Raw genomic sequence first — 13,148 nt, 5'->3', positions numbered from 1 at the left:
CTCTCCCAAACACCCCTGCCCCGCCCTGCCCTCCCCCACAGCCCTCCCCCCCATCAATCTATCTGGCCCCTCACCTGCTAGCTCACCCAGAGGGCTCTGCCTGGCAGTGGGTAAGCAGGGTGCAGTTGTGGGGGGAGATAGGGGGCGCCCCCCCTTGCACCTTCTCTCTTCCCCAGACATTCACCCCCCCCCCCCTGCTCTTAGGCTGAGATTCCCCCCCCAGCTGCCCCCTCCCCCGGCACCCAGCCGGGGTCTGGCCGACACCCCAGTGACCCCTCCATGACTTATGGCCGGAGCCCCCCACCCCGGCCCCACAGGCCTCGAGCTCCAGGCAGCGGGAGAGGGACGTGTCAGGAACCCGCCAGGCTGCCGGCCCTGAGACACGGGGCCTGGCCCCTCTAGGGAGCACCGGCCCCCATCCAGCCCCAGGGCAGCACAGACTGCAATTTGCCCCTCACCTCGTGTGTGAAACGAGTTTGCTGGGTCTCAGTTAAATTTCCGGTGCCCCCATCCCCCCACCCCAGCCCAGATCTGGCTGGGCCCTGGCCTCTGAACCCCCCCCCCCCCAGTCCACTAGAGGAGGGTCTCTGAGGAGATGGGGGGGCATTGAGGGGGTGGAACAGATCTGGGGGCCTCCCACTGGGGATGCACCCAGGAGTCAGGCATCAGACACCCCCCCCAAAAGACGTGTATGAATTACAGGCTGGGCCTGAGCCATGGGCAGGGGGCAGCTCCCAAACCCAAATCCCCAGCAGGGCAAAGCCCCTCTGCTCCCCCTCCCCGCCCCCCAGGAACACAGGAGATTTGGAAGGGGCGGGGAGTGGATCCCAGCCCTGATTCAGCAGAACCCAGGAGTCCGGGAGACCCTGGCTCCAGCAGCGCAGGGGTTAACACCTTGGCTGCCTCTCTCCCAGGACTGGGGGGGGGGGGGGTGTCCATGGGCCTTCCAGCCTGCGGCTCCAGGCCCAGCCCTGTTTACAAAGGACCTTTCCTGTTCCCAGGGTCCCTGCCCTGGCGCTGTGGGGTCAGTCACCCACCCCACCCCTGCAGGGCTGGGCTAGCAGGGAACTGTGGGTTGGGAGTGAGGGGCCCTGGGCTCCCCCCCGAGCCCTGCCAGTGCCCCTCACTCCCGACCCGCAGCCCCTGCTAGCCTGGCCCTGGGCTCCCCACAGCCCTGCCGGTGCCCCTCACTCCCGACCCGCAGCCCCCTGGTAACCCAGCCCTGGGCTCCCCTCCCCCCACTCTGCCAGTGCCCCTCACTCCCGACCTGCAGCCCCCTGCTAGCCCAGCACTGACAGCACCTGCTGGCTGGTAGCAACTGGGGATGCATTTGAGTGGCTGCAGTTTGGGGGCCCTCTGCTGGGCACGCAGGGCAGTGGCTGGGGCCTCTTGCCCGTGGGCTTGCCAGGGCCTAGGACAGGGCAGGAGGTTCTGGGACACTGGCCTCAGGAGGCTGCAAGACCAGCAGCAGCCAACGCCTCAGGCTCACAGCAATGCTGAGCGGAAGCTAAATCACAGGGGCCAAGGGGCTGCGGGTCGGGAGTGAGGGGCACCGCCAGAGCTGTGGGGGGACCCATGGCAGGATAGCAGGGTCAGGATCAAGGGGAACCAGCACCCCTGTGCATGGCGCTTGCTGTTCTGGTTTAATGGGCTGCAGCCCACCGGGGGGTGAGGGGACCCATCGCCCCCATTGGGAGCAGCCTGCTTTGTCTCCGGCTGGTTTTGAGGCCTGCCTTGTGCTTCCGGATTCAAAGCAGTTATGGCCTGAGACATTGTCCCGTCCGCACCAGGGCAGGAGATACACGTAGCTAACAGCTCCGCATAGCCCCTGCTTTCACCAGGCAGCTGGAGCGGTGAACCCCAGAGACACATCTGCCAAGGCACAGATGGGACAGTTCCTCCCCCCTGCCCATTTAAATTCAACAAGTTACTCTGCATTTGGTCCCTAGCTGGATGCTCTGACTCAGCGCTAAAGTAAACTGGTTTAATCTGAATTCATTGCCAATGGGAATTAAACTAAACCAGATTAAGGTCACTTCAGAATAAACATCCACAAAGTTTAATGAACCCACTTTACATTCACATCTTTAATTGGGATTAATGTGCCTGCGTGTCCTGTGTAGACACCCCTGACTATCCCATCCCAGCCTCCCCTGCAGAGCCGCTCAGTGGGAGCTGGCTGGAGGAAGTTGGCGCTGGGGGGTCGATATCTTGGGAGAAGCAGGACCCCAGCCCTGTCACGTAACAGCTAAAGTGAGCAGGATGGCACCAAAGCACTGACCTCCAGCAGCCTTTTTGGCAGGCAACCAGCAGGCCCCCAAAGAGGTCCAAGCCTCTGAGGCTGAAAGAGGGTCGGCCCACAGCTCTGTGAGGGGAGTGGGGTCTAGTGGTGAGAGCAGGGGGGCTGGGAGCCAGGACTGCTGGGTTCTCTCCCCAGCTCTGTGAGGGAAGTGGGGGCTAGTGGTGAGAGCAGGGGGGCTGGGAGCCAGGACTGCTGGGTTCTCTCCCCAGCTCTGTGAGGGATGTGGGGGCTAGTGGTGAGAGCAGGGGGGGCTGGGAGCCAGGACTGCTGGGTTCTCTCCCCAGCTCTGTGAGGGAAGTGGGGGCTAGTGGTGAGAGCACAGGGGCTGGGAGCCAGGACTGCTATGTTAGGTCAGCTGGATTCAGAACTTTCTGTCCATACAGGGCAGTTCTGCCCCCTGGTGGCTGGATTCACACCTTCTCCGGCAGGTCCCTGTAACAGATCTCAAGCCAGGCACTGCCAACCCCCTCCCGCTTCCAAAAGGGGGGTGTTGGGGGGTGGGGGCTGAGGATCAAGGGTGGCCCAGTGACAAAGGAATAAATTAACCCTTGGGTAGAAAAAAAGTCCTTTAATAGAATTTTTGTTTATAACTTAAATAACTTAAGATTGAAAAAAGGGTAAAATACGAAAGCGCCTTAACAAAAAGCTGGGAAAAGGGAGAGTTTTATTAGAACCCTGCCTGGACCCCCCCCCCGCCCCCCCCAAGTCCATGGTTCGAGCCAGGCCCCCGTGCGCCCCTAGAGCCGCCGCAGCGCCCGCTTTTTGTCCGTCTTCTTCTTCGCCAGCTGTTTCTTGTCCCTGTCGCCGGCGTGTTTCTTGGCCATGGGGCCCTCGGCCCCGGCAGCCAGGGCGGCGGCGGAGGAGCAGGGGTCGCCGGGGTCCTTGCTGGCCCCCCGCAGGCTGGAGGGCTGGGCGTGGATCTCGGTCAGCAGGCGGGCCCGGGCCGCGTACTCCTCGTAGTTCTCCAGCAGGAGGCGCCCCGCTTCCTCGTTCAGCGCCGACTCGGGGTTGGGGTGGATCAGCAAGCACTTGATGGTCTGCGGGGGGCAGAGGGGGGACGGGGTTAACCTGAGCCGGGGGCTCCCCACAGCTTCAGGCGACAAGCCGAGGTGCCACTGGGCTCCCTCCACTCCAGCCCCTTCCGCTGGCAGGTCAGGCGGCCCCGCTGGTCTCGGTTATTACAAGGCTGGTGCCCCCCCCTCAAGCACCCACCACGGCCAGACAAGTACCAAACCTCCGCCCGGCCACATGCCTTTCCAGGTGCCTAGAGATCTGGGGCGCCCCCGCAGCACCCCAAGAATCGAGGCAGGCAAAAAGCAACACGGCAATTTCTCGTTAGTTGCCGCTGCCCTAGTCAGTTTCGCTTGCTGGTTAAGGGTCCCAGCTGCCGGCTAGAGACCCAGTTTCTGTGGGGAGCGCTGGGGGGCAGGAGCTGGGGAAGGAACACGCAGTTAACAGGATCCAGCCTCGGCCCTGGTTTCCGGGAGAGACGCGGCAAATCCGGCGGGCGCAGCTTGAGGCGAGGCTGCCTGGCCTTCCCTCTCCCGGGCCCCGCTCCCCCCCCCCCCCCCCCCCCGGAAAGGGGATGCCAAAAGCCGCAGGAATGCCGGAAATGCCAGGCTGCCCCTGAGGGACGCCGCTGCCGCTGTGGATTGCACAGGGAAGGTGCCCAGGCGGGTGGGTGAGGGGCAGGCAGGTTGAAGCTGGTAGCCAGATGGGCAGATCTAAGGCCAGGCCCTGCTGCGCTAGGGGCTGTACGTGTGCACAATCCCCGCCCCACGGAGAGGACACAGGCCAAAAAGCGTCTGCTCCTTCGGAAGTACCAAAGGGCCACACCATGGCCCCCTCAATCCCCTGGGGGCCACCTGCCCGGCCCCCTCTATTTCCAGGACACCTTGTGAACCGTCCCCCATACCCTCCCTGTGTGCCCCGTGTTCCCCTCCTCCCGCCACACCAGGGCCCCCCATCCCCCCAGCACTGCCCCCCTGTTCCCCTCCTCCTGCCACGCCAGGGCCCCCCATCCCCCCCAGCACTGCCCCCCCGTTCCCCTCCTCCTGCCATGCCAGGGCCCCCCATCCCCCCAGCACTGCCCCCCGTACCCCTCCTCCTGCCATGCCAGGGCCCCCCATCCCCCAGCACTGCCCCCCGTTCCCCCCCTCCCACCAGTCCCCCTCCTCCGGCCTCCCACAACACTAGGGCCACTCATGCCAGCCGCTCAGCGCCCCACAGCAGGCGGACTCTGGCCCTTCCTTCGGGAAGCAGCGGCAGCGAACACTCGGCCCCACAGCGGCCTCCCAGACCTGAGGTGCAGGGCACAGCCTGGGGCGAGGGGCCCTGAGCTCATCTCCTGCCGAGCCGGACACCTGGTGTTGCTGCAGCGCCCATTGCCCTGCCCCCGTCCCAGCACTGAGATGCGACCGCCTCTAGGGGGAACCGTGGCAGTCGCGGAACGCGACAGCGAAGGACGGAGCCACCAGGAGGGGATTTCGGGTTGTTTGCCCTCTGCTGCGACTCGCCCGCGTTCCCACCTCAGTGGCACGTACCAGCCCCGGCCACGCCACCAACTGAGCTCCACACATCCCGGGGGCCCATCCACATGCCAGCGCTAATGGGACCCGGGCGGGGGGGAGAAGCCTCAGGGATGGTCAAAGACACAGCCCATCCTAGTATGGCCCCTGGGGGGCTGGGAATACCCACAGCACAGGGCACCCTGGCCCCGATCCACCCCGTATGGCCCCTGGGGGGCTGGGAATACCCACAGCACTGGGCACCCTGGCCCCGATCCACCCCGTATGGCCCCTGGGGGGCTGGGAATACCCACAGCACAGGGCACCCTGGCCACGCCGCCTGTGGCAGGGGTAATTCTGTGGGTCACTTCCACAGAATCCCCACAGGCCGGGTGACGGGGGTGGAAGTATCTGACAATCAAGTGCAGAAAGACAGAGCGTCCCCGGCCTAAACAGCCCCGTCCCCACGCGCCCGGCCACCCTCCCACCAGGAGCAGCCCCCCACTGCGGGGAATCCAACCCACGGCTGCTCCGAAAAGCCAGGATTCCCGGGGCCTGCCTGGCTTTCTGGCTCTGGGTTGTACAGAGATCCTGGCTGCCCCCCCCCCGCGTGGGCCCCAGACTGAACGGCTCACTGAGAAACCCCCAGAGCTGTCATTCTCCTGGGTAGGGGCGGGCCTGTCGCTGGAGCCCTAGCTGGGGAAACCGAGGCCTGGCCACGGGACGCGACAACAGGCAGCACGAGGAACAGAACCCGGCTCGCTCCGAGCAGAGCGCTAGGCGCTGCACCCGGCCTCCCACGAGGCAGAGTTTAACCACAGCTGTTTCTTATGACCAGACTATTTCAGGGGCTCATCTGGCCATCACCACCTTTGAATTTATCCTCCCTGCGGCGCCACCACCCCCCAAGAGGTAGGGCAGGGCAGCTATCCCCATTGTACGCAGGGAAACTGAGGCACAGACTAAAGGTGTGTCTACGCTGCAGAGACTACCAGCAAAGCTACATCAGCCCAACCCCGGAGTGTGGATGCAGCCACGCCACCAGATGGGTTATTCCCCACCCCCGGACAGACGCATTCTGCCACCATCCCAGCTGCAGAGGTAACTATATTGAGGTGCTCAGATAACACGGTGGACGTGACTCCATGGGAGGAAGCTGGGATGTCTAACACGCTAGAAGGCAACGGATTTGGGGGGAAGCTAGACAATGGGAAGGGGGAAAACGGGGGACACACGGAGTCACCCCTCACTCGGCTCTGCCCGTCGCCCCGGGGGGAAGCTGGAGCCATCACCCAGGCAGAAATAATAGGATGGGGGGAAGAGCACAGGGGGAATGGGACACCCAGAGCCCCTGATGTGAGGGAGGGGGACCGTGGGAGACCCCGAAACGCAGGGGGCTGGAGGGATCGCTCTGGGGGATGGGGGGAGCTCATGCAGCGTTTGAAACAGAGGGTCCCTTTAAGGTTTTAAAGCTTCCCGGCGTCCTAGCTAGGAAAACTCCCAGCCGGGCAGCGGGACGTTTAACCCGATCGGCGCTGTTCTGTCACTGCTGGCCAATCCCTTCTGGGGCCAGACAGCTGGGGTAGCTCGCACCAGGCACTAGGGGGCACTGTGCTGATGGAAACCCGTCCTGGGGTATCAGATCTTTGGGGGGAAGGGGGTGGGGGCAGCCTGTAGGGTGATCAGCTTGTGCCCTCCAAAGCTCCCTGCAGCTTCAGAGGCAGGATTCTGCGCTGCCGACCTGGGGCTGCTGTGCCGAGTGAGGGGCCCAGTATAACCAACCCTCCAGCCCCACCCCATAGCAGCCACGTCTCAGTACTGGGTGATGGGTCCCCGTACCCAGCCCCTGCGTCCCACGCCAGAGGGGCCATGTCTCAGCTCCAGGCGAGGGGTCCCCGTGTACCCAGCCCCCTGCGTCCCACGCCAGAGGGGCCATGTCTCAGCTCCAGGCGAGGGGTCCCCGTGTACCCAGCCCCACGCGTCCCACCCCCCAGAGGGGCCATGTCTCAGCTCCAGGCGAGGGGTCCCCGTGTACCCAGCCCCCTGCGTCCCACCCCCCAGAGGGGCCATGTCTCAGCTCCAGGCGAGGGGTCCCCGTGTACCCAGCCCCCCACGTCCCACCCCCCAGAGGCTGCTTCAACAGCCATAGCAAATACTGGGCTTGGTGACCCCTGCAGCTCCCCTTTGATGACCTTGTACCCAGAGCCTGGGGTTTTCCCCTCATCTGAAAGATCAACTCCTAAAGCACAGCGCCCCCTAGGGCCAGCCCTGCCTGCCCAGGGAGAGCGCCCCCTGCTGAGCCCCTGCCCTGCAGCCCAGCGCCCCCTAGTGCCACCCTGGGGCCAGCCCTGCCTGCCAGGGGAGAGCGCCCCCTGCTGAGCCCCTGCCCTGCAGCCCAGCGCCCCCTAGTGCCACCCTAGAGCCAGCCCTGCCTGTCTGGGGAGAGCGCCCCCTGCTGGGTCTCTGCCCTGCAGCACAGAGCCCCCTAGTGCCACCCTAGAGCCAGCCCTGCCTGTCTGGGGAGAGCGCCCCCTGCTGGGCCTCTGCCCTGCAGCACAGAGCCCCCTAGTGCCACCCTGGAGCCAGCCCTGCCTGCCCAGGGAGAGCGCCCCCTGCTGAGCCCTGGCCCTGCAGCACAGCGCCCCCTAGTGCCACCCTGGGGCCAGCCCTGCCTGCCCGGGGAGAGCGCCCCCTGCTGGGCCCGCCGCTTACCAGCAGCACGTGCTTAATGCCCAGCTCTGCCTTCCAGTCTTTCTTGAGGACGTTGACGCAGATCTCGCCGTTGGCGCCCACGTTGGGGTGGAAGATCTTGGTGAGGAAGTAGCCCTTGGGCGGCGCGGCCGGGAAATCCTTGCCCAGGATGAGCTTCATGCGGAAGACGCCCCCGGCATAGGGCGTCCCCTCTGCCAAGGGAGCAGAGCGGGTGAGAAGGGATCTACTCCCACATGCCAGCCCCCCCCGCACCTCCACAGGGTACGTCCCCACCCCCAACTCGCCCCTGGGAGGGGACCGGCCCCAGAACAGCCCCATGAGGCTAGGGGGCGCCGGGCTGCAGGGGAAGATGACAGCAAATCATGGCTGGGATGGGACCTTAATGAAAGACCCCCGTGCCCCAGGAAGGCCCTGTCTGTGCCGGGGGAGGCAGCCGGGGGCAGGGTGTGTGCGCGCTCTGAGGCCCCCCAGGCTCCCTACAGCACGGCGCCCCCCACTAAGCCCCCAGCGCCACACTGGGGTCAGAGCAGGGATCACAGCGCCCTCTTCAGGCAGAGATCGACTCCTCCAGCCTCAGGCAAGAGCAGAACGATTAAACGCAGTGGGGGAGGTGGCAGAGTAAAGCCACGCCCCCTTACAGCCACTAGCCACGCCCCCACAGCCAGCCACACCCCCATCTCACCAGGTCCTTCGATGGTGACCTGGACGTCCGTGATGTCCTCCTCATTGGGGAAGACCTTGATGCCCTCCGGCGGGTCCGACGTCAGGGTGGAGACCTCCTTGTAGACCAGCCGGATGACGTGGGGAGGCAGGTTTTCCACGTTTGAGTTCTGCAGGAGAGAGGGGCACGAGCGCGTCACAGACCCAGTGATAACCTGCTCCGGGGGGGTCACCCTCTGCCCACCCCCTCCAGCGGGGCCCAGCAGTTACGCTCGGGCGGATGTGCCCGACGGACTCCAGAACCGCGCAGGCCCGGAAAGCGGAGAGGAGCCCAGGAAAAGCAGGGCCCAAGCGTGCCAGGGCCAGGCACGGTGGGGCACTGGGCTCAGCACCGACAGAGGAGAGCGCCCCCTAATTCGCCCCCCAAGCTGTCCCCTCCCAGGCCCACGGCTTCCCCTCCCAGCGTTCTCGCCGCCCGGTCCAGGCTGGCTTTGAGCCCCAAGATCCCAAGGGGATCACCCGTTAACTCAGCCCCCTGCACCGTTCACACCGAGTCACGGGGCCAGACAAGAGGCAGCGAGTGGCTCTGGTGCAGATGAAACCCAGAGAGAGATTAACAGGAGAGGCTGCCCCATCAGCTTCAGCCACTCACTGATTTCCTTCCCCCCCACAAATCTTGGGATCTCCCCCCAAACCAGCAGGCACCACCCGGGGACGCAGATTGGCTTTACTGAGGCTACTCAAGGGGCTGGTCCATGGGGATCAGTTGGAACCCGATGCCCAGGATTCATCCCCAGAAGTGGCAGAGCAAAATTCCCCCCACCCTACCCAAGAGAAAGACTCTCTAGGGGGGGGTCAGTTCAGCTTGTCACACCCACACTATCAAGCAGTAGCATCTTCCTGAACCTGCAGGCCTCTCCTCCCCCTTAAGCCCTGTAGCAGCTAAACGTTGGCAGGGGGCCTTCAAGGATATTGACCAGCGAGAGACAGATCCAAAGATGCCGCCCTCCTCCCCAATTCTCGTTAGGCATATTAATAAGGATGAAGTCCCCACTGTGCTAGGGACACAGGACCCCATATAAGATTTTTTTGGGGTGGGGGGCCCAGTTTTCCAAGGCCAAGCCCGGTTTCTGAAGATGCTGGGAGTGTTCAAGGGAAGTGGATTTTGGTTTCAGCCCCTTCAAGGTCTCTGCCAGGGTTATGGGATGCGTCGCACGCCGGGACGAGCCCCAGGAGAGGCTACAACCAGCCCCAGAGCCACTGCAAATCCCACATTTGGGGGCAAGGTGTGGATTCAGCCTCGGCCAACGGCTATCCCAGATCAGACGCATCATCACAGAAGAGACAGCAGGGTCTGCTGACCCTGCACCGCAGGCCAGGAGCCTCAGATCCAGCTGCCCTGGGAAATCTTTAAGGGTGCTCAGCTGGCTGTCAGGGTCACCCCCCCGAGGTCCTGGTTTTTTGGTCCCTCGGAGGTAACGCCGATGGAGACCCACTAACTCACGGCATGCCAGAGAGGACAGCCCAGCAGACCTCCGATGGGGATGACTCGCAGGCACTCCTGGATGAGCACACGAGGGCCAGAGACACACTACAGGCTCAGTGCCCCAGAGCAGCTCAAGGGGACCCCGAGCACCTTCCCTGCCCCCAATCTCAAACCAAGTCAGTTTTACACCCCCCACCCCTTACAACCAGCCTGGGACATGGCCTCAGCCTCCAAAGAGAGGAGCCAAGAAGCCAGCAGCAGGAGCGTCCTGGGACAGGAGGCAGCAGCCTGGGTAGAAGCTGCCTCCTTGATCCAGCCTCTGAAAGGTAAATACAAAGGGGCTGCAAAGCCAGGAAGCTCCGGCTAAAGGAGGAGAGCGTGGTCAGGGCAGGCCAGGCCAGGCCCGGAAACAGGATTTCCCTAAGGCAGGTCCCCCCAGGACCACAATGCTCCGAAAGCCATCACCCTGCCCAGCCTGGATCCCTGGTTAACCCCGCAAAGCACAGGGACACCCCGTGGGCCGGTGCTAGGCCCTGCCGCCGACACAACACGGGGGGGGGGGGGGATCCCTCAAAGAGCTTTGCTCCGCCATACGTGGCAGGTGACCATCCAGAGATGAAGCCACATAAATATGCAAACAAGCCCTCCTCCAAGCCAGCCTGGGACTGTCCGCCCGGGCTAAGCCATTATTCCCCGGCGCAGACGGTTCCTCCCCAGGGCTCTGCGGTGCTGCACAGACCCATTTTACAACGCACGCCGCAGTTGCTCCACCGGGCTATGCCCCGGGAAGAAATGACTCGGCAGCCACCCCTACACCCTTTTAGTAACAGCAACTCTCCGTGGGCCAGTTTCACACCCGAGGCCTGTTCAAAATTAGGCCGCGGCTTTTCCAAAGTGGCTAGCCATTGGGAGGTGCCCGGCTCGAGCCCCCCCACCCCTCCCAAAAAGGGGGCTCTTGGTTTTCCTGTGGGGAGGTAAAAATCAAATCGAAACAGGCATCCAAAAACAACGACATGCTTTTGAAAAGTCCCGGCCTTTGCCGGCAACAAGATCTGGGGGGTGAAACATGGGCTGGGGAAGATCTAAACGTTAATAAGCAGATGATCTGAAAAGCAGGATATAAGAGCATCCTGGGCACCCAGGGAGGTGTAAGGCCCTTCATACCTGCCCTAGAATCTGACAGCCCGACCCATGGCACATGCCAGCCAGCCACCAAAAACTTTTCCTACCAGGTATTCTTAAACCATGCAAGATCAGCATCCAAATCCACTAGCTAGTAACTTCTTGTCCCTCAGCTTTTCCCACCCCCCCCTTAAACACCCATCATGAAAATAATGATAATTTTACACTCAAAGGTTACTAGGACAAGTCACCAGGATCGTGCAAGGCCTGTATAAGAAAATCATCCATGCAGATCCCCCGCTGTCCAAAAAAAGGGTAAGTCTGGAAAGCCACTGGACTTGTGTAGAAGAAATTCATACACGCAGATAACTTTTTGTCCAGTCCTTTCCAGGGACGAACCATCACCTGGCAGACAAGAGGCACAGAGATCCGTACATACCTGCCACGCGTTCAGATCCTCCTTACAAACAGCATGCAACACAGAGCTAAGCAAATTGGAACACCATTCCTTGCTCCCACAGCGGCACCCAACAGAGAAGATATTTTGAAAGGCCACGTGGTTGTCAGGTTACCCAGAGATTTAAAAAACTCTGCAGAGCTTAGGAGCCACTTTTAGTATTATCGATAATAAGGGAGGCAGCAAAAATTGGACCCACTTCTGATGATTGGCAGACCCGATTAAATCTATATACTTCTTTTAAAAGGCAGCCTTAATCGATAACCCATAAAAACATGCAGCCACCTTTCACCTCCCTAATATTGGCGCCAATTGTCTCCTACATTTTTAAAAAGCAGCTGTTTAATAAACAAGGCACATTAAAAAAAAAATCAACTTCCACCCCAAGTTTACGGCCTATTAAAGTATTTCCTTTTAAATAAGCACCGGCTACAGCTTTTAAAGAACCGGGTGCCCCAATCTCACCCCATGAAATATCCTAACACACCAAATGTACCCTTTGGATCTTAAGCGAATTGTGGCCCCTGTTATTTCTAAACACAGCCATTGCTTTTGGCTAATGACTCCCTGAATGCAGTTGCCCCCCAAGGGTAGGCCCTTTATTTCAACCTTAAAAGGCTAATGGGACCCACCCAATTTCCATGCCTTGTGCACCCTACCCCAAGTTGCAACCAGATCCTGGTAAAACCCCAACCCAACCTGCTGTTATTCTCGATAATGGACCTGCCTGCCCCATAAGCCCTTGTGAGCAGCCCCACCCCATTAAGGGGACTCACGCAGCCACCCCCCACAAAATGCAGATCAACCACCTCCAAAAAATTGCTGCCCCATAACCTGGTGGGTGCCTGGGGAAAGCAGAGATCAAGGGAGCAAGAACCACTCACCATGGCGGTGGGTCTGGCCTGAGGTTGGCAGAGACCAGGTGCCCCCTGCACAGGTAGGGCACCCCCTAAATCTGGGGGTTACCCCCCAGCCCTATAGAACTCACCCCTTCACTTTGTGGGGTGGGGAGAGGCAGGGTCTCCTCCCAGGCCCCCCCCTCCCCACCTGTGCCAACCAGGCTCCCCCCCTTCCCTCTACCTGCCCCCCCCCCAAAATCTGGGCTGCCCCCCTTGCAGGGATTCCCCTTCCTGGCTTCTCTCCAATCGCCTCCCACCCTCACTGGAGCTGGGCTGGGGCCCAGCAGGGGACTTTATAGCCTTTGGCCCGGGCCGACCACGCCCTTTCGAATCCCGGCCGCCCAATCAGGCCCGGTGGAACGGAGGGGTTTGAACCCCCCCTCCTGCCTTCCCCGGGAGGACGTTGACAACGAATGTCCGCGACGGGCAGGAGCCAATGGGAAAGGGTGAGAGGGGCGGGGCCAGCCGCTCGATTGGCGGGATTTGAATATGAACGCGTGAAGGCGGCGGTTTGAGAGGCAGGAGGGAGGGGGGAAGAGAGAGCACAGGGTTGTTTACCCCTAACGGTCGCAGAGAAGGGCGGGACAGCGATTTGAAATGCCGGATTGACGGCCGCCGGAGCCAATGGGAGCGGAGAAGCTCGCGCGGAAGTGGGAGGGCCGGACACGATCCACTTCCCACAAAGGGGCGCGACCTTTTAAAAAAAATCTGAGAGGAGGGGTGGGACTTCCCTTTATTTTTTTTGAAAATGGCAGCCCAAGCAGCCAATCAAAGCTGAAGGAGCGAACCCTCCCCGTATATAGCATAGCCTTATAAATATTTATATAATATGCAAATATAATATCAGCCAATCAGCTCATGGACTTGGGACTGTGGGCAGGGGGAGAATTAGGGTCACCCTAACTCAAAGGAATGACCACACCCCACCTCAGCCAGGTCTGGGGACACATTCCAGAGGGGAGAAGCTCTGTGACCCCTTCCCTGCCCCCTCTGAGCCACCCCA

At 61.8% G+C, this 13,148-nt stretch overlaps 1 protein-coding gene across 1 annotated transcript; it reads right to left on the bottom strand.

Moving 5' to 3' along the window:
• Window positions 1–2,855: 2,855 nt before the first annotated feature.
• Window positions 2,856–12,373, bottom strand: LOC123350685 (ubiquitin-conjugating enzyme E2 S-like). The gene is made up of 4 exons (XM_044989365.1): window positions 12,131–12,373; window positions 8,204–8,351; window positions 7,522–7,712; window positions 2,856–3,339 (listed from the first exon to the last, which is right to left on the bottom strand). The coding sequence occupies exons 1-4, from the start codon at window positions 12,131–12,133 to the stop codon at window positions 3,040–3,042; spliced, it is 642 nt and encodes a 213-aa protein (XP_044845300.1). The 5' UTR covers window positions 12,134–12,373; the 3' UTR covers window positions 2,856–3,039.
• Between the last annotated feature and the right edge of the window lie 775 nt (window positions 12,374–13,148).

The sequence above is a fragment of the Mauremys mutica genome, chromosome 15 (assembly GCF_020497125.1).
Source record: "Mauremys mutica isolate MM-2020 ecotype Southern chromosome 15, ASM2049712v1, whole genome shotgun sequence".
NCBI lineage: Eukaryota > Metazoa > Chordata > Testudines > Geoemydidae > Mauremys > Mauremys mutica.
Note: the sequence above shows the minus strand (reverse complement) of the source record. Positions and strands in the feature narration are given on the sequence as shown.